General features: G+C 43.7%; 1 protein-coding gene across 5 annotated transcripts in view; it reads right to left on the reverse strand.

The window, feature by feature from the left end:
• The window catches only part of LOC139050889 (piggyBac transposable element-derived protein 3-like), an 80308-nt gene that overhangs the window by 36965 nt on the left and 17434 nt on the right, over positions 1-25909 (reverse strand). Inside the window, exons 1-4 of one of the 5 annotated variants that reach the window (XM_070527706.1) lie at positions 13406-13455; positions 4968-5378; positions 2848-3103; positions 1409-1470 (exon numbers count right to left, since the gene is read on the reverse strand). In XM_070527706.1, the coding sequence (XP_070383807.1) occupies positions 1409-1470; positions 2848-3103; positions 4968-5195 (546 nt within the window). In that variant the 5' untranslated portion in view covers positions 5196-5378; positions 13406-13455. Of the gene's footprint in view, positions 1-1408; positions 1471-2847; positions 3104-4967; positions 5379-6649; positions 6817-6841; positions 7659-13405; positions 13456-25909 lie in introns of those variants that run through there. The other 4 variants (XM_070527705.1, XM_070527703.1, XM_070527704.1 and 1 more) reach the window with 4 other exon arrangements.

A 25909-nucleotide genomic window follows, 5' to 3' on the forward strand; every position in this document is an offset into this window, starting at 1 on the left:
GTTGGTATAACGGTGTTAACGGTGTTATATTTGTGCTTCTCAAATCAGCCATATTTGCAATTAACTGTTGCCTCACTCCAGAATGGCTGTGTATGACTGCGCACACTAATTAGCACAAATGAAAGCCGGGAAGCCAACTGCCCACTCACCTGCTGTCTTTTGGCACCCGGAAGAACCTTGCATGGCTCGTCCTCGAGGTATTCTTGCACCATTGCACAATGCACGTGCGGTGAGTGCAGTCCTGGAATGGGCGAAACATCGCGGAGCACTAGCACAGTTACCGAGGGCCACGAAACTGACGAAACTGACCATGCCATCAAACACACACAGCGCACGCTTCCCGGTAATAACAGATAGGAACTAAGCTGGCGCCGGGTCGGCGGGGACGGCACGGCGGCGCGGGCGCGTAGACAGTCGAAGGTGAGAGAGTTGCGAAGGGTTGCGAGGGAGGGCGTGGGGAGAGGAGTTGGACGGGGCGAAGGGCTCGGCCACCTGGATCGGCGCGCGTGCGCGCGACGATCTACGAGGCCAAGCAAGGAAAACGGATTTTCGGGTTCGCCCGCTACATAGATGGTGCCAGTTACCTCTTCCACCTAGAGTTACTGTAAAGGCTACCAAAGGTAAGCATATGCAGTAACTCTACTGCCACCGAAACCGGGGAGTTTCCCCCCCACTACTTAAAAGCAGCAAGAATTGTTGGGAGCAAATTTTACTACTCATCACACATTACAGATTTGACTTTCTTTTTGTCCATGAAAGCCCATTCAATTCACTGTATGTCAGCAGGGTTAAGATAGGGGTGCCAAATCATAATTAAGAAAGTAGTTGTAATCAGACATCAGCCAAGGAATTGCTTACATGAACTAGGAAGCCACAGAAGAGAAGGCAGGTGTTCATTGAGTGACTGCTGCTGGGGTGTACCAAGTGTATTTGAACACATACCAGCGGAAACTGCGAAAGGCTTGCATATAGCAGAAATTTGCTGCGCAGTGAAACTTAAGCTGCCATCTTGGTTCACTCAAGGTTACATGTGAAATCTGGAAACTCATTATAAATTTATCAGTGTCCAAGATTTCATGCTGACTGGCTTCACAGAAGGCAGAACATCCACCGTCCCAGTGAACCACCTTGACAGGCACCATGTCGCACTAAACTGAAAGTGCTAAGCCCAAAAGTAATCAGCCAAGAATATGGCCCCTGAACTTCATAGCATCGTGACAACATTCGCCAACATGCACAACCATATGGCTTTGACCAACGAGCAACTTCAAATACACATAACTGTGATAAAATGCAGAACTCGACCAAAGTCTAAACATGACCTCACTCTAGTTTTGAAATGCTCTTAATAACCAGTCGGTGACTCTCCTGCGAGAAATCTCACCCCGCCAACTTGGGTAGTACTTACCCGATCTACTTGACTACAGTCCAAAGTGGCAAATCCAGTACTCCGATCCACATTGGGCACCCCTGGAATGACACACAAGTCCAAAACTATAATAGGAAAGACACTGACTTGATCCTATACAAGCACATCTACAAAATCACGCCTAAAATTAACCCAAAAGTGGTAGTGAGTTTTCCAGGTATTTTTACAAAACCTAAAGCTGCTAATATTGACAACTTATGGTTCATTGAACTCGTCATCATACCGGTCCCCAACCAGCCTATTTGCGAAAGCTTTCTGTAGACAATTCGCAACCACCACAAAACTCCTGGAAATAGTCCCACAGTCTCATTGGCATTTGTTTAAGGTGCAGAACAAAAACATAAACATCTTATTTACTACTGCACTTACACAGCTCAGACTGCTTATAACGTAACTGCTTAATAGTGCATGACCAGATGTAACACTGTGCTTTTGGACTTCCGTTTACCCTCGCACAGCACATGCTGCGTACACAGACAACTTACAGTGTAGCCATGTGAGATGAAATACCGGTTATAATGTGACTGCTGGGAAATCCCAGACAGAGTGCAATGCAACGGAGGCAAGAGTGACAATGGCAATGCAGAACGGGCAAGAAGGAAGGGGAAAAAAAATTGTGTCTGCCACAGTGGAAACTCGCTCTGTAAGTCGCGTGGTATAAGACACTTTGCAGAACCATGGCAGAAACTGCAGACGTCTGGGGGTTGCCTAGGTGATGGAGAAACCTGCATGCATGCCCCTACTCATAGCCTCCGAGGTCGGGTGTGGCCCAACCTCGGAGGCCATGCTCTGTTGTGGCCGTCTGTCAGCAGCATGCAGTGCATGTTGTCGCCCTCCAGCTTTTCAGTTGCTCTGTGGAAAGGAAATACGTTCCTCTCCTCCGTTATTGTGTCCGTTCCATGCAGACAGCCTGTATAAGCCAGTCCTTGGGCATTAAACTTACTGTGTTTGCAAATTTAAAAGGATACAGACATCCTGTTCACATGCCTTGATTGTTGGATTCACAGGGCTGCTTCATTTAATTGTTTTCCATGTATATGGCAGGCTTTGAAAATTTGTTTCGGTTATGATGTGGTAGCACTTAAGGTGTAGATATTTGGCAACTTTGGTGACTTGCATTATAAGTGATCTACACTGCATTGACGTAGAACCCTTGGAAGCGTTGGGAAGTACCTAGATATGCTGACTCTGTATCTGCTCATCACACCAGAAGGACAGTGGTGACTGAAAATTGTCATGTGGACATATGTCTTGGAGTGGACAAAGTTTGCCCATACAGGCATTTGTAGTGACAACAATCTGAAATCCAATTCGTAACCAAAAGCAGCCAGTACTCTGTCATATTGCTTCTGCCTCCTAACAACCGGGAAGGATCCAATGAAGTGGTTAGGCCATTCATGACCAACATGAATATTCACCTCGAGAGTCTTCCATGTGAGAGCCACTGTCCTGAACATCTCCAAGGTGTATGGCTTCTGTCCTTCTGTGCATCTTCACAGCAGCAGGTGATGTCTGAGTCGACTTGGACAGGTCCCTGTCTTCGATTCCCGATGTGCCAACTGCAACGTCCGCACTGCACTTGGTCGGGATCGTGGTCTGCGTCTGTACAGATTTTGCCATTGTGACAGGCACAGTCAGATGTTGGCTGGAATGTGCAGGCAGCTCCTTTTTGTCCTAGAGAGAGAAGAGAAAAATGCGCGTAATGCATACCTGCCAAACTGTGAGGTTTAGAATTTGTAAAAAATATCCTAAAAGCCCTAATACCAGGGGTAGGAGATGGTTAGAGGCACGTAGCATCACAATTTTTTTTTTGCAGGACTTTATTTTTTCATTTTACATTGCTCCAGCTTTCAGCATGTTTAAAATTGTTTCACAAATGAGATTTAATTTTCATAGAACTTCAGTCAAGATTCGTAATATTGTAGAACAAGCCCAAATTCATAACCTTTATGAAAATTTTGGAAAACATTGGCAAGTACAATAATATGAGTATATACTGTTGCACTGTCCCTGGGTGGAATGCATGGTTAATATTTCTCCGCTCTGGTGCCCCAAAAGGCGTCGGTATGGCTAAACTCCATTTGGGTTAGTAGTGCAAGGGCTGGTGTCTTGGCTATGATGTACTATATGGCAGTTCAATTCCTACTATCCTGCAGCTTTTGTCCCAGTGGTACCGAAGGGGTACGTTGTAATACAAATATCGGAAGCAGTACAGAGTGATGCACACAGGTATCAAAGTGAAAAGTTGGAACCCACTGGTAACAACAAAAGAGACTTTAATGCCTGTTCTGACAGGGGCATTTTTTACCAAAGTCATTGGTGGGCTTCGCACATTACACTTAACAAGGAGTGTGGAGTAGCATTTGAGGCATTAGCCCACTCTCAGTGCCTTTGTGGTATTAACAGCATGACTTTCCTGTTCTCTACTGTGCCTCCGCAATTTGTAAGTGAGCGCTGTTCAGTTATGTAAAGGGTGTGGTATTTAAATTGTGGTATGTCAGCATTCCAAATTAAAACATTAGTTGTGAGTCAAATGCCATTTGTATGGCTTTAATTCTTTCTGTCCTCTCTACTTCATCATAAAATCTGGGAACAATTGGTCTTGCACAGAATCAATTCACATCAGACAGGGATATGAACACAGTGTGATGAAATACCACTTCTCGGTGGAAATGGTTGAACAAAATTTGCGGCTGTGACACATCGTCATCCTGCAAATTGTGCAGAGTATTTCAGCAGGAGCCTGAGTGGCAAAAAACATCCTTAGCCACTGTTAAGTGTATGGCTGTTCAATACGCAGTGGGCAGAGTAGTAATATACCATTAACTCATTGTTTACCAAAAGCAACAAATACTGTTGCCATGCTGTGACCACATTGCAGGCTTTGTAAGCTACGTTTAAATTAATTTCAATGGGAACCTATAAATGTATGACATTTCTGTACTTGAACAAGGATCTGCCTTTCCACTGCTTCATGCACTTTAAGGGGCCGAATAATCGTAAGCCAAATATTCTGGGGAACAAAAGTGAGGTGTCGGTTGTGTAACATCCATGACCTCGATCCACGACACCTGGAGACCAGCTCCACATATTTCCATGGCCCAAAGTGTGTACTGCTTTTAAATTTCTTTCCCCTACCTCTGTGTCCTTGGCTGGAATAGCATAACTACTCCATTTCAGTGCCATTGCTTCTTGCACTTCATTAGCAGTCTGACCAATGTTCCACTTTTATTATTACCAGGATCGACCAGTCGTGAGCAGTGGAACCATAACTTTTACACATTGGTCCCATAACCTAAAATAAACAGGCAAGCTGGATGTGATAGTAGCTTGTTGGTTCCTAGCCAATTTGAGCTGGCCGGACTGTGCAATCTGTGCACATGTATTATAGTAGCTGCATGGCCACTCAGCTGCAGCAGTACAAAAATACCCCTCTAAGTTACCTTGATCCATGTACACCGTTAAGAACTATAGGGTTTGAAGCGTAGTGGTTGTACAATGTCTTGTTTTGACAGCACAAAAAGCAACAAACACTTACGCAAACAGTTCGAGTGTTTCCAGACATGCCTTGAATGCTTTGCCAGGGCACGCTTCCATCCCCGCAGGTGGTCTCAGGGGGCTGCTTGCGTTTATTGGTCTTCTCTAAGTGGAATTTATGGACCACAGTGTCCCTGTTCAAGAGCTCCAATGGCAGGCTGCTGTTTGCCAGTGATGGGTGGCCTTCTGAGACTTGCTCACAGTCTCGCTTTTGATGCTGGCATTCCATTGCCTCCAGTATCTGTCGGCGCTGTTTCCTTTTGTCGTCTTGGCACCACTGACCCAGTACCAAAGCCCCACTGCTGGTCTCTCTTTGGTCCTCTTTAATTAGCTGGGTGTGTCAAAACTGAGCCATGTCAGCTTGCATTCTCCCAGGTGCAGCAGCATCTTGAGCACTTGGTACAGGGACGGCCTGCATATGGACGTTCGCCACAGAAATAAAATTGGTAAACATGTCAGTCAGTGAGCTTTCCAGAGTAGAGCACAGTGTGTCCTCTATAATAATGCCCCTCCTGCTTGTCGCAGAGCCAAGACTGAGCCACAATTGCCTGCCCATGTCAGTTTACAACAACGTACTCACGTCTCAGAAAGGGAACTATACTCTGTTTCATGCTTAGGAGGCAATGTTGCAGAAGCGAAACAAGTAGTGCAGTAATATAACTCTGAGTTTGCACATTTTGCGCCGTTGTCTTTTGATATGCAACACTTTCCACGAAATAACTACATCATATGTTACAACTAGAACCTGTGGAATGTCAAACCACTTAATATTTGAGCACGTTTGTGCTGGCAGTATGTGACGTACTATGTTTTGGTCACAAGAGCGAACGGCGTGCAGTGGTTGCTGCTTACAGAAATGTGTTGCTCCGCTTGTTCCTGCAACGCCTTCCATGCAATAATCACGTCATATTCTGCTACATAAAAGTATGAGACGTAATTTCACATTCAATTATATGACACATACCTGTCTTTCTGTGTTATGTGATGCAATCTTTTTGGTCAAGGAATGTGAGCAATGAGTGAACTCTACCTAGCCTTAGTAGCATCGCCTGCTGTGTATTAAATGGAGTGTATTATGTATTAAATTTTGCTCAGTATATGAACTACAATGCAAAAGCGTGTGAAAAAGCTGTTGCACATTGTAGCTCATACTGAGCATAATAGCGCACCAGTAAACATCTATGACCGAGGAATTAATGGCCTGCTGCTAAAGGCGGTGTTACATTGCCAGAGCTAAGCAATGTCATTTGCTACGATCTGCACAGCCTGTGTTGCCTGAGCTGTGCCACGCTGCTGTCACTTTGTCACTTCCTCGACATCACTTCTTTGCTATTGACATATGGTCAACATGAGACCTAACTGCAGTGACTAATGATGATGACATTGATGGCCAACAGCTGAGAAATTAGGGACCTCTAATGGACCTACTGATTGTGGCATCACTTGCAACTGTATACTCAGGTGGCACTCCTCTGTCTCAAACACAACATTGGCTCCCCATTTACACATAACATATTTAGCAACGTAGCTGTTGCATTAAAACGGACGTTTGGGCGAGTTGGTAAGCCATATTTGAAACGGAACAGAGCGGTTTTGACGGGGACAGCAGGGAGAACGACACGGACGAGCGCTGACTTGCTACTGAAGTTTATCGCTTGGAACGAAGAAACCGAAAAAACATACATATATTCACAGTCAATCATACATGCCGCACCGAACAAGGGTGATAACTGTAATCATCATATCAACTCACACATCACCTTAATTATATAGTGGTACAGACTGACTACATTGTGTTCTAAAGGAACCAAATATTAAACAAGGCAAGTTTCGGGCACGTTTACTCAGCCAACGCGGCCAAATGCGAAAACATACTTTAGAATCCCTGACGTCACACTGACGTGCCGGCGCCGGAGTTTCAGCGCGAAATTCCGATACTGATACTTTTGCGTTCATTTTCATATCTAATAATCAAACTATTATTTTGAAATGACTGCCTGCAGGGTTCTCGAACAATGCTTTATTGGTATAATTGATTTATTGTTTCGCTTTAGCGTCCCTTTATATATAAGCGCGAGCAGCGAGGGATCTGTTGAAAGCCCAGTGCGCAAAGCAGGCGCGCACCACGCTGTGCTCGGAAATGCGAGCGCAAGCACTAGCGAAGAAGAAGAAACTTTAGTAAAGAATAGTCCGGCAGTTCTTGATGTGGTGGCCTCAGGTGACGGCTCGAAGTTCTTGGACTCGAGCGGCATCTTCGGCTTGCCGGACGGCCCAGAGCTGGTCTGCCAGCTCTGAACTTCTGATAGCCGCCTCCCAGCGGCGGCGACGCCTACGGAGAAGGTCCCCGGCGGCTCCCCGCATCCGGGGCGGCGTCGGGAAGAACGGAGCTCGAGCCTTCTACTCTGGCAACAGCCGCGATTATGGACGCGTCGCCAACGGAGCTGCTTTGATTACCGTTGTTGCCGGTACACTCCCACAGCATGTGTCGCAGCGTTGCTCTGCGTCCGCATGTTTTACACGCGTCTGTTGGGTACAAACGCAGATAGCAGTGGTGTAAGATAGCGGGGCTAGGGTAGGTGTGTGTCTGGAGCAAGCGTAACGTCACGGCCTCGTTCCTGTTCAGTTTATCGTGCGGTGGCGGGAATCTGCGTCTTTCGAGTCTGTAGTGTTGGGTGAGGTCTCTGAACGTGGTTAGGCGATCTAGCGAGTCGCGCCAATTTAATCTAGAGGAAAAACGGGAAAAACAAGCGATGTTATGAAAGCTCAGTGCAGATACTAGGCGCACGCCAATCTGCGCTCGAAAAAGCGCGCGCAAGCTCGTAGCGAGCCGTACCGATTCAATCCAGAAAACAGAAGAGGAGGGCGAGTGCTACTAGAGAGGCTAGAACTGCTAGAACTCTATAGTGCTACCAATGCCTCCTTTACTAGATGCCAGCCGCGTTGCTCGCTTTCCCATTGCGGCGGCGGTTCCCTTAGTTCGTGGCCTCCGCGATTCGCAGCAACGGCGCGCCGCCGGAGCCGATCGCGAAGGCCACACTTAGTTGAAGTTAGTTCAGCATAAATTTCGTGAGGCGGCGCTCGTTGCCTTTTCAACTTGGCGTAAACTGCTGACACGCATGTGGTAGAAGCGAAATGCCATACTAAAACGCTGCTGCCACGCACGGAAGTGACGTCACAGTTATGATGACGTTGTTTAAACAAGTATGGCGTGTTCCGGTTTACAGTTTTGCGCGCGCTGCTGGAGCTGCTTCAGCTTTTCAGCTTAGCTAAAACACAATTTTACGGTTTCTTACTGTGTTGTGTGATAGAATGTTGTTCTAGTTAGTTGCGCTGGAAGAACCGGATGGTGTTTGAGCTTGCGATCTCGAGCCACACTTGGGCGCAACGCTGGAGCAGCTCGTTTCTTTATGCCTTGGAGCGCGTTTATGGTTGGTAGTGTGGTCTTGTGCAGCTCCTGTTACGTTTTTCAGTGCTGTTGCTCTTGTTTGTTGAATTTACTGATGTGAATGGAGCATATGTGGGCTCTCAGTTTGGCAGAACTTTTTGCTGTTATGGTAAAAACGTTTAAACTCGTTCCAAATGCTTGTTGCTGCAGTTGCCGCTTAGTGTTGTGCATCGATCGCGAAAAAAAAAAAATGTTTCATCCTTCGTAGGATTGCTGTTGCAGATATTGCCTAAGTAAGTGAGCTGTTGCAATTTTTATATGGCACTCGATGTCGCATTTACCTGTACTGTTTCTTGTCTTGCATGTTCATACTGTTCCCTTGTTTATCGGATTTTGGCGGCTAGCGAATCGCGACTTGCTTGAGCACCTGCTCGCCACAGTTCTAAAGGAACATGTTGAGCAACCCCAATGTTAACTATGAAGACAAATATTACAGAACGTGGCCCAGCCGCTCATAGTTCTACTTTGGCTCAATTTTGTTCTAAAGCTTGGCTGTCTTGAAGACCAAGAAATTTTCTTAAATTTCTTCCAGCTAGTTTGCTAAGCTGCTATTTAGTATTGCTTCTTGTGATGGCGCTATGCGAGGTACCAGGTTTGCGCAAATGTTCCTCGCAACTTGTTTACAAACATGATGTAGGTTCATTGCAGGAACCTGCATTAGGTTGTAGATGTGAGATGCACGCTAACATGACCGGTGTGGGTTTGCAGGTCCATGCATGCCACTCTCAAGCAAATGCCATGTTTCCATTGTATGAATCTTCCTTGACTTCGCAGGGCTTGTTTGGTTAATCCCTTCATCTGTGCAATAGAATGCTCATTAGTCGTGAGCCTTACCCTGATCCTCTTGTCCAACAAAAAAAAAATCTTTTAGGCATTGCATTAGGGAATATATCTGAGTGACAATGTGACAATTTTTGCCTCTGTAACCCTTCTTTTCTCCCATCTTATCAGTGAAGGCCTTGTTCGAACAGAGTGCCATGCAGTGACAGATATTCTCATCACAGTAAGAAAATCTCAGGAGATTTTCGAGTCTGACTAGAACTTCGTCTTGGGCAAATTGGTGAAGTCTGCTGCACATTGTTTTTGTGTGCGAAAATCTATTTACAGAGGAAGGACACATGAAAGTACGAACTACTAAGTGATTTAATGATTCAAAGCATGAAACATAGTGTACAAATTTTGTGCACAGGCAAGAGGTGAATGTTGTGACAGTGCTAGTTTGTCTTGTAATGCTACAAATAGCCATTAAACAAGTGCACCTCTGGGGAATTAAGGCAATTGAAATGCTACTAACATGTGCACTCTCTGATAAAATATACCTTCGTGAGCTCATGCGATGTTTTGTTGCTACACCTGCCCAGGATCATAATGTGCGAAAGCACGGCTCACATGAGCAGGCCTTGCAATGTGTGCTGCACCATCCGGTTTATTTAAATTGTTTGAATGCTCCCTCAAATAGTCATTCAGGCATTGGGCCGTTTGGTCCACGTAGAACTTGCCACAGCTGAGAGATATCTTACGACCAACCCACAGCACAATGCTCAATATGGTTGGCGTGATTTTTCATACACCCTAGTCTTTTGGTATGAGAACACAATTGGGCTAATTTGACAGGTGCATAAAGGAACAAATGGGACATTTATCTAGCAGGCATGTTCTTGAAGCTGTGGGTAAATTTGTGCACATATTTGTACATGAGGTGTACAATTTGTACACTTCAGGCCTAGTGGCGTCTGTTCCGCTTACATCTGATTAGCAAGTCCTTGTCGAGCTGCTCTTCAGCTTTCGGGAAATGGATTCGGCCATGGCACGCATGACCTATAGGATAAACCTGCTTTTAAAAGCCTGTCGATCTTATCTGCCTCATTTAGCCATCAGTAATAAATAATTCACTGCTGTTACTGTAGCACCCACTTAAATATAGTCCAAGGTGATCCTGTTTGGTCCCAAAACATGGACGCCGTACCTTACCTGCAGAAATTTAGATTTTAAATTCTTTAGGTTGAGGGGAACAAATGTCCTCAATTTTCTTTGTTTTGACATTGTACAAAAATAACTGTGTGCCAATTCATTAAGAGTAACCTACAAAAAACGGATGCCTCTCTTCACAATAACGTACAAGCTTCTGGCACTGCCCAGGTGGCACGTCGGTGCAAAAGCTATCATTGCTTCGCATGACAAGTTGAGTCAACACTGGCACGGTGGGACTGGTCTGCCAGTGTTGGGCTAATATTGAAACTGCATGCATGCTCTTGCTTAGAGTGACAGAAATGGCACGAATTTTGCTTTGTTACTGGAAGCCAATAGCAAAATTATTCGCTTTCACATAGACAAATGTTGTACACTGCTGCGCACACTTTTGGCGTGAAAGAAGGGGTCTTTTTTTTGCTGAGAACAATTCAGAAGAGTGTGAGCATGAATCAGCTTGATATTCGAATAGCTCACTTTTTCATGGCACTGCTTCAACGCTCTAGTGAGCCCTCAAATTTTGATTACTTTAGCGTGTTTAAAGTGATTAGCCGCTTCTCAAGCTAATGCACAGAGGTAATGATGAAGTCTGACCATTATACTCATGCCATTGAAACATCTATGCATTTCACTGGATCTGCTACTGCGGCCACACATTTTTTTTAATACATACTGCAGCCTGTTAGGGCTATGGCAGGAGTGGGTGTACATGCGAGTAAAACTAATTATGATATGGAGGAACATAGAAATAGAAAAATGAAAAGAACTATACATCAGCAATAGCATTTAAAAATTGAGAAATGGATAACAAACTAACTTCGGCAGGTAACAAATTCCACTGTTCAATCATGCGGGGTAAAAAGCTATTTGAAAGTGTTGGTTGGTGGATGGAGTGGTCTGATATTAGAGGCATGATAAGCTCTAGTTGAAGTCGGGCAAACAGGCGTTAAAAGAGAGGGATCTGATAGGTGACAAAGAGAGTTCTTGTAAGAATAGAAAATCTTCAGAGATTATATGTGCTGCCGTCTAGAAAGGAACTGGAGGTATAATTCCGCAAGAGCAGCTGACGGTGAAAAGTCTCAGTCGAAGCGACGGCAAACATAACGAATAGCCTTCCTCTGGACCAATTCAATACAATTAATTTCACATTGTTTATATGGGTTCCATACAGAGGAAGCATATTCTAATATTGGGCGAATCAGTGTTTTGTATGCTACTAATTTAGACTCCCTCGGAGCAGCAGACAAAGTTCGGTGGATGTAACCAAGTTTTTTTAACGCTTTACTACAAGTGTAATTATATGTTTGGACCAAGACAAGCTGGGTGTAAAAATGACGCCTAGATATTTGTATTGAAAAACTTGTGTTAGTGGTGCACCGTTGAATACATAATCAAAACATATGGGCATGCTTCTGTTAGTAAAATACATTTAACAGTTTTGTCAAAATTGATGCTCATTTTCCAGGTAGCACACCAGTCACAAAATGAAACAAAGGCATCTTTAAGGCGCTGATGATCAGCGAGTGAGTCAGCTGGGCTGTACATAACACAATCATCTGCATAGAGGCGTATTTTTGAAGTAACATGGTCTGGAAGGTCGTTAATAAACAATAAGAATAGTAGAGGGCCAAGTACAGATCCCTGTGGGACCCCTGAGGTGACGTCGACTACAGATGAATCCGCAAAATCATAGCATACGAATTGGGAACGCAAAAAAAGGAAACTGGAAATCCAAGACATTAACTGAGGGTTATTTTGAATATTATGGAGTCTCAAAAGAAATTTAGATTCTAGTACAGTGTCGAAAGCTTTGCTATAAAGTCAATCATCTGATTGACTTTATAGTCAATCTGATTACCTAAGTCGTCGTAATGGGAAAGGTCATGAGTGAATTCCGCAAGTTGGGTTACAGTACTAAAACCACGCCTGAAGCCATGCTGAAATCTGTTCAATGAGTATTATTTTCAAGGAACATTATTATATGCTTATAGATTATGTGTTCTAGTAATTTGCATGAGGTTGGGGTTAAAGAAATAGGCCTATAGTTAGATGAGAGCTGTGTGCCATCAGATTTATATAAAGGTAGTACTTGAGCTCTTCTCCAGGAAGAAGGCACAACGCCGCTATTAAGGGACTTCTGACATATAATGAACAGATATTTATAAGTCCATAGCGAGAATCGTACTAAAAAGGAATACGGAATTCCATCAAGGCCGGCTGGTTTTTTAGTATCTAAGTTTAGTACGAGATTCAAAACATCTAGGGTAATGTTGATATCATGAATTGCATAAGAATCGTTAGTTGTAAGTGTTGAAAGACTGGAATCATCCGAGGCGAACACTGACTGAAAATATGTATTAAACACTTCTGAAATCTCTAATGGATCGTTAACAACACTGTTGTTGATTTTAAAAGATGTGGAAGAAGGAGAGCCAGGAGATGTGAAAGACCAGAATTTAGGGGGGTTAGATTTGAACAGTTTCAGCAACTGAACATTATAGAAGAAATTTTTGGCCGAGGATTTCTTTTTTCTGCAGTTCATATTTTACCTGAGTGTACAAAACGCATGCCTGAGGATTGTTTGAGCATTTAGTGCGAAGTCTGCCTGCACACTGCGATAAGTGCAGCAGTTCTCGGTTCATCCAGGGAAGGTTATTGTTTCTTTTTCTTAGTTTTCAAAGGAACAAATAGATTTATACATGATTTTACAATGCTTTCAAAACATGCCGCAAGCGCATCTACGTCACTAGATAGTCCAAGATAGTCCAAGTGCCATTGAGGAAAGCGAAATGGAAAATTGATTTAGGGGCGTGTTAAGGTAGATATAAGTCCAGATTTTTGTAATAGGGCTGCCTCACGATCGACTTTTGCCACATTATTAGTATGCATTGCAGTGATACCACAAGTCGGTGACAAGCTTCACACTATTTTAAATGTAAAAATTGTCTCTAGTTGCAAATCAGATTAAAGGGTTCGGTTAGGCAGACACTGCTGCTCCATGTAAATAGCACCCTCCAGGCACATACCTTCACTGGATGCTGAAGTAACTAGAGCCTGGTCTGGCCAGCAGCATGAAGCAAGAGAGGCGATGAAGCCTATGAAGCATTGGGGAGAGGGGGAATCAAGTGAGGCACTAGATCACCCGGAGCAACAGTCTAAATAAAACATGTATTTTATGTTAATCTTACTTTATTAAGCAGTTGTCTCGCCCTAATTTCGCAATGAGGACATCTTAACCAAGCCTCTACACAGACGGGCAGAAGAATGACACAAATGTCTGGCAATGCAGTTAGAAGTGTCAACATACGAGCACGGAAAGCGCAGTTGCCGGTGATGTGAGGACTGACGACTTAACAAGTACCACAACGCGGAATCGAAAGCGTATGCGTCAGCTCCCGCCTTTTAAAAAGATTCATGCTTTTATTGAACACGCCAATACCATGCTGTACGCCGACCAGCTTCAAAGCCGCAAATTGCACTGTCTTGCAGGGTGCCTATTCCCCCATCTGTCCCCTAGTTGCGCTTCTGCTGTGACAGGCGTTGCGGCGCTCGCCACCAAGGTGCTCTGTCAGGAGCATATACTAGATTGACAAGTAACCTTATTTCCGCATTTCTTGTCAGCAATTTGGGCACACTTAGCTAGAACTTTCATGTTTAGTGCACTAGTGAGTAGTTACTCTAAGCACCTTTATGACAAATCGACTGTCTTTGCTATGCACTTAGCTGAAAACCTTTTATGTTTTTAAAGCTGATTCTGAACAGTATCCACAATTGCCGAGCAAGTCACTTCCTTTGGCCTCCTCGGATGTTCTTATCTTCCAAGCTGAATTAGCCTTTATCGAGCTGAGCCATAATTGTTTGACCAGATGATGAAAATAGGTAATGAACTCGGAGAAAGCATAGGGTAAATTAAATGTGCATTTTTGGAATTTATAAATAGTATGGATAAAGGAAATGAAAGTGGACGAAAAGATAGTTTGCTGTAGGTAGGAGCTGAATCCACACCACCTTCATTAGGCATGTAGTTCCTTACCAATTCAGCTACTGTGGCACTCACCCTCCCATCCCCTTGGCATAAGCCACTACCACTCACAGCCACAGCAGCAGACGTCTTAACTGCAGGCATCATAAAATACATCAGCAGGCAACTGTTCAAGGGCTCTGACTTCGGCTGCCCCTTGATGCCCTAAGACAGGGTATGATGGTTTATTGGCCATTTGCCCAATTGGGGCAAGTGGCCTGTTGATGTGATTTGATCAAATGAACAGGCAATTGAAATCCCACTTACTCAATTGGTTGTACATGCCGTTACCAAATCCGTTTCTTGAAAGGTGAAGCGTTCCTCACTAGGACACACCATCGGACATAAGAAGAACAGATATCACTAGATATGACTTCGTGCCATATGTGCTCAGAATTAGCCACAAATTGAAAAACTTGACGAGTAGATATGGTGCCCCAGTGGTTTCTCCCGCACCGAAGTGATTAGCCCAATTGTGTCTTTGTAACACAAGTACTGAGAGACAAGGATGTACAAAGAACCATGCCAAGCACTTTGTGTGTTGTGCTGTGGGGGTTATCAGCGCAATACCTCTCTGCTGTGGCAAGTCCTATGCAGGTCAGAGGGACTAGTGTCTAGAGGGACACTAAAGGCAATTATTAAGTCAAGCTAAAGTAATAGATTAGTGCTCGAGAATGTCGAAGGCATCACTGTTATTGCGAACAGAGCTTCAGTAATTGATGAACGGAAGTAACTGCAATACACAATTAGAGGCTGCCCCAGCACATTAAAGTACCAGCCCGATGAAGAAGGCACTCCTCATTAAAGTTCTGTCGCTAGGACTTATCTACTAGTAATAAAAAGATTGCTGCATTGCATTATAAGATGAAACAAAATGAAAGCACTCCTCATTAAAGTTCTGTCGCTAGGACTTATCTACTAGTAATAAAAAGATTGCTGCATTGCATTATAAGATGAAAGAAAATGCTATTCGTCTAGTTCTATTTGATTTTTAGAAAAAAGAACCCATTGAGGTTACCCTTGAAAGCATCGCCCACGCTTACATGTTTTAGTAGTTTCGTTATGTAATAGTGCTGAGCTGGATTTTCTGGCTTGCGAAACTCACACAAACTGCAAGTTACAGAGAATTCAATGTTTATGTGATGTTGTGGGATTCCCGAACAGTCCATGCTACTTGATCAAGAGCAGTTGCAGCGGCAAGTCCAACGTTCTGTCTTGGCTCGGTTTCTACATGGCCGGGCTTACGCATTTTGCACAGAAAACTGTAGCACCGTCTGTAGGGTACTGTTTTACTCACCAATGGAAGTGAAGGGCAGTGATGGCACAACGTCGCCACTCTGTCCTCAGGGGCAGGCGAATTGAATTGCTCTCTAGGTATGCGAACCCTTCAGATGCAATTTTCTCGTAAACTATCTCTTCTTGGCATGAAACAAGCACTGTGAGGTTTATGGAATGCTACTTTAATAGGCCACATCTACTTAGTATTTGCCTTTAGTGTCCCATTAAATGGCCATAATAGGAAGCACTCAAACAATTCAAATAAATTTCATGGTGTGCATCTTGGCATGCTTTGCAAGGCCTACTAATGTGAACTGTGCTTTTTGCGTGTTATGATCTTGGGCAGTGCATGAGTTCATGGAGGCATATGTTATTAAAACAATCATGCATGTATTAGTTAATATAATTAATTTTAATTGCATGTGACCTTAGAAGCAGGCTAGTAGCCAATAAACTGTTGTATGCTACCCCAAGGCATTTAAGCGGTCAAAGTTAAGGCCGTCGACCATTTGCCTGCTCCTAAGCCCGATTAATGGCAAATCAGTTCTGTGGAAGCCCGCAAAATCAAGGAGGGTTCACGAAAAGAAAAATTCTCATCAACCTGACTTTAGCACAATGTCCTGGGTTCCATCCCAGGACCTGGAGAAAATTTTTTTTCGGCTATGAAGCTTTTTTTTTTTTTCGAGGAAATCCCTTATGGTTTTTTAAAAAACTGCTTTGGGCTGAGAAACCTATGAAGCCATCATTGTTTTAACATACATCACATGACATAGCCATAGGTACGTACGATTGTATAACACATAATTACTGATAACTTGACGATCCATGCTTCTCTTTCATATGCTCGTCCAGTACACATGTAGAACGCAACAGTCTGCATGTTGTAAGCTGACTTCAAATGGCCGGAGTAGAAATCATGCCGTCAGTGTCACACAATCATAGTCACTGACGTCTTTTTGCTTTTGTTACACACATAGTTCATTTTACACAAACATGTTGGTCCGCCTAGCAACACTTCACGTTAATCATAACAATGTTGTGTTACCAGCAAAATGTTACCATAACATTGGTTCCCATAATGCATGGCAGTCGCTCCATTTTGATTTCCGACTTGTGTAATTGTTTAACCCTTTTGCTGGAATTCAAATTAACAAGTCCTCATTGTTAATCACATGAATGAAATAATGACTTGCAGGCTAAGGCAATGTTTTCAGTCTAGCGACGGGAGCACTGTGAGCAGAGGTGTATGTACAAAGAAGTTGTGCGAAGGCTAGGTTCGGTCGTCCTGGTCACCAATTTATGGGAGGCAGCATGAAGAGGTAACCACGGCTTATTCAAGCCAGCCAGCCATGGTGTCACGGGATCTTGGGAGCAGCCGTTCAGGTTGCGTGCATTAGCACGTTCTATTCTTGCTCTGCCTGTGCGTGAGCCCATCTTCTTTGCCTATGTTGGAAGTGATAGTCGCGCGGCTACAGAGCCCATCTCCTAGTGCGAAGTGCAATTGAAATAAAGTCCAATGGTAAAGTGTGCAGACGGTGTCGTCATTGGTAGTGTCGGGTTCTCGCAATCTGAGAGATATACACCAGGCAGCACCGGCAGCATAGGTTGTGAGTGAAGCGCAGCCACAATGATACCAGAGTGAGAAATCGCAACCTGCCACAGGCACTCGTAGATGCACGAGCCCGTAGAAGTCGGAGCTCCGAAAGTAGACCATCTGGCAGCTTGGGACTTGCGTGGAGATAGTGCAAGTGTTGGTCACTCATGTTGTTGACTTAGAAGTGATTCTTGAGCTGAAGAAACCAGATGGCAAAGTTGCTCCTGCAAAATTTCGGTAGGCCATGCATCCGCGGATGATGTGAGCACAACATCGGAAAGCTTGCCTGCTGCTGCTTTCAGTGGAATCTCGAATGCCGATAGCATCAGGGTTTCAGTGGTCACTCAATGCATCACGAAGGTTGTGCTTGTGGCAACGCCGCGCCAGCGAGAGTGAAATTTGCGCCTTGTTGAGTCGGTGGCTGAGCCTCTGAGTTGGCGATGAGTGAGTTGCCCCGAGTGGAAAGCGGGCAGCTTGTGGGGAGGTCTAAGGAAGGAGAGCGACGAGCTGTAGAGTAGCCGAAGGCGCTTGCGTTTAGCCCAGTGTATTTCTTGGAAAGAATCGTCGAGCAGCTGCCTTTGAGCTGGGGTAGGAAGCTCATGGACCACGTAGAGGTTTGATGCTGGGGTCGGCGCATGCCGACGGCCGGCACGGGTGGACGCAGGTGATGTGGGACGACCATATTCAGAATGACACGATAGATGGCGAGAGCTGTTGTGATGGAGCACCAGCTGGAGGAGAGTGAGTGCTCGAGGTGACATAGTGAGCAAGGACGGCTGCCCACGAGTCCTTGTACAAGTCGGAGCAGGGGCTGAGAGCCGGAGCCTGGAACCTTGTTAAGAAGGAAATGGTTGTTTAGCGGGATGAACCAGATGTCCAGCATGTCAATGTAGAATTCCCATGCCCCCTACAATTGCAAGACTTCTGCCAAACCGTGCGAGGCCACGTCACTGCTCGCCTTGGTAAAGTTGGTGCGCTGATGCTGGCATGGCAGGGCTCAGTGGTCCTGGTCACCAAGTTGTGGGAAGGCTGGGCTCGGTCAGCTGTTTCATCACTTTGAGGGAGGCAGAGCGAAGAAGTAGCTGCCGTAGCCACTGTTTGTTTAAGCCAGCCATGGTGCCACGGGATCTCGGGGCAGGCTGACACCGCGGTCGCTTTGGTCAAGTGCGCTAGCGTGATCTATTCTCGCACTACCTGCATGTGAGCTCATCTTTTTCGCCTGCGTTGGAGGTGACAGTCATGCCGCTACGAGGTACTAAACATGTTTACTGTTTGAGCATCTCTGAATTGCATGAGCTATTAAATACACCCATCACACAAGTGCAGAGCCCTTCCGCTAAGTCTATCTGGCAGGAGTCTTTTGTCCTGTAAATATTCACGTTTTCCCTGTCCATTGTACAGCTGTATCCTGCTTCGTCTACTTGGTTAGATGCCGACGCCAAACTTGGAGGAAAAAGCGAAGCTAGATCCTTATTAAATGACTTCAATGTGATAGAATGTTTAGAATTATCAGCATTCAAAATTAGCTCTCATTACAAACCACATTTAAATTTGCAAGAAACTCTCACTAAGAGGCAAAGCTTATACTTTCTGATTAGCCTACCCTGTGCATTTTCATTCCTTAAGAATTTGTGTACTTTTCCTTATAGCTTTTATCTTCAACATTAAGTGAACAGGATTTTTCAACTTATGGTCAAAAGACATTTACACAAGAACTAAAATTCGTGCTATCTTGTGCTGTCAGGCCAAATTTAAGCTTTTCTGTGTTGTATGGCATCTTGCTTTTGTGTTCTACTTGGCACTTAATAGACAATTTACACACAAAGAAACCATTTGTATTACAGACTCTTCAACTTTATATGCAAAAAGTATTGCCATTGCTGACAGAAAACACTGGAATATAGTAATTCTGAGAATTGTTTTCCGCGCAAGAAATTTGGTTGGCTTTGGGCAAGGGTCTAAAAATGTTGCATAATTTGGTTTCCTAAAGTCAGTTTTTCCATAATACAGCTGTAGTCACAGGACATGTGTGTTCCTTAATTACAGACGTGCGCACCACATGTGCTTACACATGTGCTTAAGATACCCCAATAGACATTTTACACACAAACAAACCATTTGTATTACAGACTCTTCAACTTTAAATCCAAAAAGTACTACCATTGCAGACATACAATACTAAAATATGGTAAAAAATTCTGGGAATTGTTTTCTGCACAAGAAATTCGGTTGACTTTGGGCAAGAGTCCAAAAATGTTGTGTAAGTCGGTTTTCTAAAGTCAGATTTGCCGTAATACAGCTGTGTTACGCGGTGAAGCATGTGAAAAGTGAAAAGAGGCTGTTGTCACAGGACATGCGTGTTCCTTAATTACACACGCACGCACCTGCTGTCTCCTGTCATACTACAAATACCGACACATGTAATAACTACTGGCAGCCATTCAAAGCTGTTTCTGTCGAGATTTAAGGCCCATGTTCTGGGGTGAAAAGTGCAGCCCTAGCTGTAAGAAAGTAACATTTTGTTTATCAAGCCAAAGTTTATAGTGTTCATGTTTTTTAAGTGTTAATATTTCTAGAATATTAGCTACATCCTTGCAAGGTAGTTGAAATAACAGCTCACATTGCCACAGCCATGTCCAAAGTAGCTCTGACGGCCTGCTAGTACAATAAATAGGTGTATTGGTGCTTTTACTGACAGGAGACGGAGGGTGCACACACGTATCAATAAGGGGACACTAAAGCAAAACAATAAATCAGTTTAGACTAATAAAGCATTGTTTTAGAACCCTGCAGGTAGTCATTTTAAAACAATAGTTTGGTTATTAGATGTGAAAATGAAGTTCGAATTATCAGTATTTGAAATTCACGCCAAAACCTCGACACAGCTGCGTCAGTGTGACGTCAGGGATTTCAAAGTATATTTTTGCATTTGGGCAGCGTTGGCTGAGTAAAAATTCCCGAAACTTCATATTTGGTTCCTTTAGTACACAATGTAGACAGTCTGTACCGATATGTACTTAAGTAGGCCCTAGAAGATACCATCCAAATCCATGACGTCACAGCGACCAGGTCTGGGAACTTCTAGGAGGCGTCGCCACCCGTCTTTTGTTTTTGCACTTTTTCTGGTCTACCAAGCATCTTATACTGGTAAGAGTGGTGTTTTTGGTGTTGTAGAAAGGTAATTTACTAATGCAGAAGAAATAATTTTTCTCTTTATTGTCCCTTTAAGGAACACATATGTCCCTGACAGTGGCCCCTTTCCACTTTTATAATAAGCTTCGCCGTCGTACATTGCATATGCTTCACTGCATAACAAGACCGTATTGTGGCGAAGCTGATTTTAGGAAACTGAATTATGCAACATTTCTGGGAACCTTATATGGCTTCATTCTGTAGAGGCTCTAGGAAAAGGCACGCTGCTCTATATTCGCAGCAAACATAATCTGCATCATAGAAAAAGAAATGTTTGTGATGTTTATTCGCAAAATATTCATGTAACGTCAGCCAAAAATATTACCTGCCGTTTTATTGTGGCACTGCTGCCAGTAAGCCTGAATACCTGAGTGGGTCTGAGTAGTCAGGCTCTGAAAATTGCCCATTGATAATATTTGCATTCCGTTAAGATCAGTTTTTGCCTTTACTAGGATGCAAATGAAAAAATGTTACTGTGACGTAGCATTTAGCATGACCTTTAATACGCCCCGAAGACATGGTGGACCGATCACACTGAAGGCACAGTTCAATCTTAAGCTGGGTCCCCACAAGAGATGAAGAACACGATATGATGATGGTCATGTGCAGATGATGAAGTGCCTAAGAAATGCCCACATTGTAATTATTTGTGTCAATAGAAGAATTATAAGCAACCTCTAAAAATCTGACTTGTTGTGATGAAATTGAAAAAGTTGGCAAGTATGTATTATGACATTGATGCAGAAAACATTCATTTTGTCATTAAAGAAAGTCATGTATGCATTCACTTTTTCATCTTCCCTCTTGTGCTTGGGCCTTCCTTGGTCTGCATTGTGCAACAGGTAAAATGATGAGAAATATAACTAAAGACAAATAAAATCCTAGCCTGCTAACATACGCCTGCTCAGTACACTATTGACACGTTCTGGTTTATTAAGCGTGCTCATCTGTCAATTCAGGCACAGAAGCAGGTCCTGTTCTTGAGCTGAAACATACACAGCCATGCTTACATAGGAAACAACTTTCAGGAGGCCAATTATTGACACGCATTGCAGATAGTACTATAGATCAAGCATGAAGCTGACCACAATGCCCTCGAACTCTTCCCAACATACATATATTTTCTAGCATCCTGGGCCAACCTTCTGGCCATGCTTTGAAGCTGCTGTCAGGTTTCGAACCAAGCCCAATCTTTCTGGCTTTGTTGTCCTCCTCGTCGTACCATTTCCCCCCTCATTTATGTTTGTCTTATTGAGATAGATATTATGTGATGATTTTTCATTTGTGTGTAGTTTGGGCAAAATCAATTTCAAATAAAACAAGCCACTCGACTATTTTTATGGCCTAATTGTTTTTGCGCTCATTGATCATGGAGACCTACCTGCATGGCTGCATGTATATGGCAACTAAGTTCTCGTCGGATGTTATGTGAATATTTAATTAATAAACTTCATATACATTTCTGCGCAGCACAGAACCATTGCGGCTGCAACTATACTGAGCTGCATGGCTGTTCACAGCATCATTACGGAATAAAATCTGCCAGTCTTTATTTAATAAACTGTCAACATAGTGAATAACCGAATACTATTTTGTATATTCTAAATTTAAGTACTTTATGGCTTGCACTGTCGTGTTCTTATAACTTTGGCAGGCCTAAAAATCTCAACAGACCATCTAATTATGTGGAGTGATTTTTTAGCCATTACATATTCATTGCGTTTGCCTGCTTTCCACATGGCTACCAATAATCAGTAGATATCATGTCGGTTATTTATATTTGGAATTGGTGACTTTCCCAAAACCTCATAGTACCCCCCCCCCCCAAAAAAAAAAAATCCATCACATACATGCAACAAAAGTTTAATGCACCCATGGAAGGGGAAGTAAATCGTAAAGATTTAAGTTACAAGCTGAGAGTAAGATGGTATTTCGACGTGAACAGCATACTACAACAAATAAAGCACTGGCACAAAACAAAGCGAATGAAAAAAGTATTGTTCAGCCAATAAAAACATTTCACTGTTGCTGCAAGGTGAGAAGAGGGAAGCAGCCCTGCACTCACCCCAGCAACTACAGGCTTGACCGAAGGGTCCAAGACATCTCGAACATAATGTCCACACTTGGCCAAAGAAGCGGGAACCATATCGAGAAGCTTGTGTTCTGGCCACAGAAGCGGGAGCTCACAGGCCTTGTGTTAGAATTCTGTAGCCTGGTGAAGTTACAAACCGTACTCTTGTAGCGATGTGTTGGCCAGGTTTTGACTGGTTGCCCTGGTCCAGTGAAGTCTTGACTGCATGTCTTCAGCACAATCCATGGGGCGACCTTCCTATGTGGCTTTCATCCATGTTCCAGCTATTCCCTTCATTTTTGTCACCCGGGGCTTCGTGGTCCGCAGTGATTAGTCCCTTACTTAATATGTACAAATAGGTCCTTTAATTTTCCTGTTTTCTTGCCTTCAATGCCCTCATACCTATTGCAAACAGAAAAGGAAGATAGCACCACTCTTCTATCATGATCGTTCACATTAGAGTTCCATTAAAGGAGCAAGATCAGGGTATCCATGGCATCTGTCTCGATTCTTTACATTTTGTGCCATAATACCCAGGACTCGTACTGTGGCTGCAGGTGTCATCTGTAGGTTTGGGAGGTGGGAGCGCCTTCTGCTTGCTTCAGCTCCTGTCTGACCTTGCCCTTCAGCACAACAGTCTAAAGTTCACAAAGCCAGGATGCCCTCGGAGGTGAATGACACAACCTGTCAGCCCAGCCCTTGGAGCAGCCAATGACCTGCCTATCGATGCGAAGGACAACTGCAATGACAACTGCAAAGCTTGCAAGGCTGGGACGATAAATTTCTTCAGTGACATCCATCTTGAAGGCCTAGCCCTTGAAGTGAATGGCACATAGAGTGCAGACTTATCTTGCCACCACAACGATGACTGCTCCATAGCTCAGAAGGCTGGGATAGCAAGTCTCATCGGAAGGCTGATCGTGCAGGCCTAGCCATTGAAACCACCAGCTGTGTGTCTGCCAATATTCTGTGCCTTCATCGTGATGGGCACTCCAAGGTCTGCAAGGCTGGAACGCTGAGGTCATCGCATATGAAATTTGGAAGCTTTGCCCGTCAAGCATCCAGTACCACCATGGCAGTATTAAAGATGGGAGAAACTGCAAGGATCACTAGTGTTTACTAACAATTATGTAGCATCCTTGTCTGTGCACTCAAAGTGCCCTAGGGACCTAAAAGACTGAAATATGGGACATTGAGTGGCTGAGAATTATGGGAATATTCTTGCACACTGACATCAAAGAAAAGTGATAGAATACTTTCATCTATGTCACAAAAAGTTGTCAAGTTCAACTTAGTTTGCTTTCAACAAGAGTGACGTAGAGGCTTGTGAATACTTTGAATTGGACATCTGCTGCAGTAAAGTGAAGCTCGAGGTCCGATTGACCAAATTAGACAAGAAAGCGCGTTACACATCCGCTAAGCCAACAGGGATTTTAATAAGCAGGCCATAGAGCTGGGTTTGTTCACATGACTAGAGGATGCCCATTGATAAATCTAAGTAACTCGGTCTAAAGAATGCTGCAAGAATTTAACACTAGAGTAGCGATATTCTCACAGCAAATAAATGCGTTGCAGAAGCTACAGTCATAGCTCCAGAAGCACAGAAACTCAGAGGCGAATCTGAATTTGTGCCACAAAAGCCATTCTGTTCTCTGTCAGCAGGTCTGCTATGCTGTGTTGGTCAATGGGAGCTGTGTCTGCCCTGAAGACGGCGACAGCTTACCTTTAACTGGGACTGATAGTCCATCTAGCACCACTGCTAAAGTAATGTTAAACATTTATCTTAAAGACAAAAACGCAAAACAAAGCGGGGAGGAAGGGGGGGATGAAGCTTGCAGAAAAACGAGAAAAGGATTCTTTGAGATAAGGTGTGGCAGTCATGATCAGAACCAGAACGATAAGTCAAAGGAGAGTTTTTGCACTTTCGTGTGTGATCAAACGGACAGGCATCATACTGAAGGCATCAAGAAGAGCACAAGGATGAAGCAAAGGCACTTGGCAGCTTGGAAAAACAAGTCACGCAATTGAATGCAGAAAAATTGCGGGAAACAACTCAAGCACCCGAATGCAAGAAAAGAGTGAAAATAATACTTTATGTTAAAGAAAAAGGATTTCCTTTTGAACACAATATTAATATAACACTGCACCACTGTACGATACATCAAACATTATACACAGCTCCAAAATTGCATAACTGTGCAAACTCAGCCTGAAATAGATGGAATAAAATTTGTTCCTTGTGAGCAAATCAGGATGTGTGGCTTGCATAAGCTGAATGCGTGCAGTTTTAACTTAGCAAAAAAGTTATTAATTAGTCAAACTTCTATAGTGGTGACCAAAATAGGAGTTTGGCAATGGGAAAGAAAAGAACATTTACATTTGTGTGCAGTAGTGTGAGAGTTAACGTGGGCAGAAGTGCAATGTGTAAATAGGGTCTATTTTGGGCAGATATTCCGAGATATAAATTGCACTGGTATTGTACTGAATCAAGTTATCTTGACATGAAGCAATAGCCTGCCCTTTAATTTGCATAGATTTTGCCATACAGTTTGCCAACACTTGCATGGCTGTTAGTCTACTGCATACTTTGGCAAAGCCAGATAGCTGTCATGCTAAATGTCATGTATAAGGCAGCCATGTATGTCTATCCACGAGCAGGCATATCTGTATTTTATGACTGTGCGCATGTTTATTGTTGACAGATATCGTATGTTGTGCATAACATAAAGTATGTCCTTGCATTCATAATGGACGGCAATATTTCTCAGCTCTACCCTGCCCCCTCACTCTAGGTCTTTGTCCAGAGAAGGAATGCCCACTGCTTGAGTGCCCATGACACAGTCGATGCTGCTTCAAGCTTCAACAATTCTTGTGTCAGTTACAGCTATGCAAGCCAAGATTTGCACCAAGAAGATGTTGCTTAGCTCCTTCAGGTTTTTTAAATAAAGTACTTTACCAACAAAAGTATGCCCGGGGGCTGTCCCCCTTCGACTTTTCTTTGGCATTTACAACACATCCTAAGACCATAAATGCTTATTCAAAGCACCCAATACACTTTAGGCCGAACATTGTCTGCAAAGTATATGAAGAGGTACTGACATGATATCTTCAATTATTCCTTTTTTTCTCTCATTAAATTAAGGCTTTAGAGCTCTAAAAATATAATAACAAGCCTTGGAGTGGCGTGATTTAGTATAATAGCTTTCCTAGAGCCGGTTTCAGTTTTGTTTTCTGGGAGGATACTGTGTAGTGACATCACAACACAGTATGTGGTCATGTGAGGAAAGGACATTGCGACGTTTTGACACTCTCTTGAGGCCTCCGGCTAGCTCAGTCGACTTGTGCACTGCAAATTTTGAAGGTCAATGTAGCAG

This window comes from Dermacentor albipictus, chromosome 10 (genome assembly GCF_038994185.2).
Source record: "Dermacentor albipictus isolate Rhodes 1998 colony chromosome 10, USDA_Dalb.pri_finalv2, whole genome shotgun sequence".
NCBI classification, from domain to species: domain Eukaryota; kingdom Metazoa; phylum Arthropoda; class Arachnida; order Ixodida; family Ixodidae; genus Dermacentor; species Dermacentor albipictus.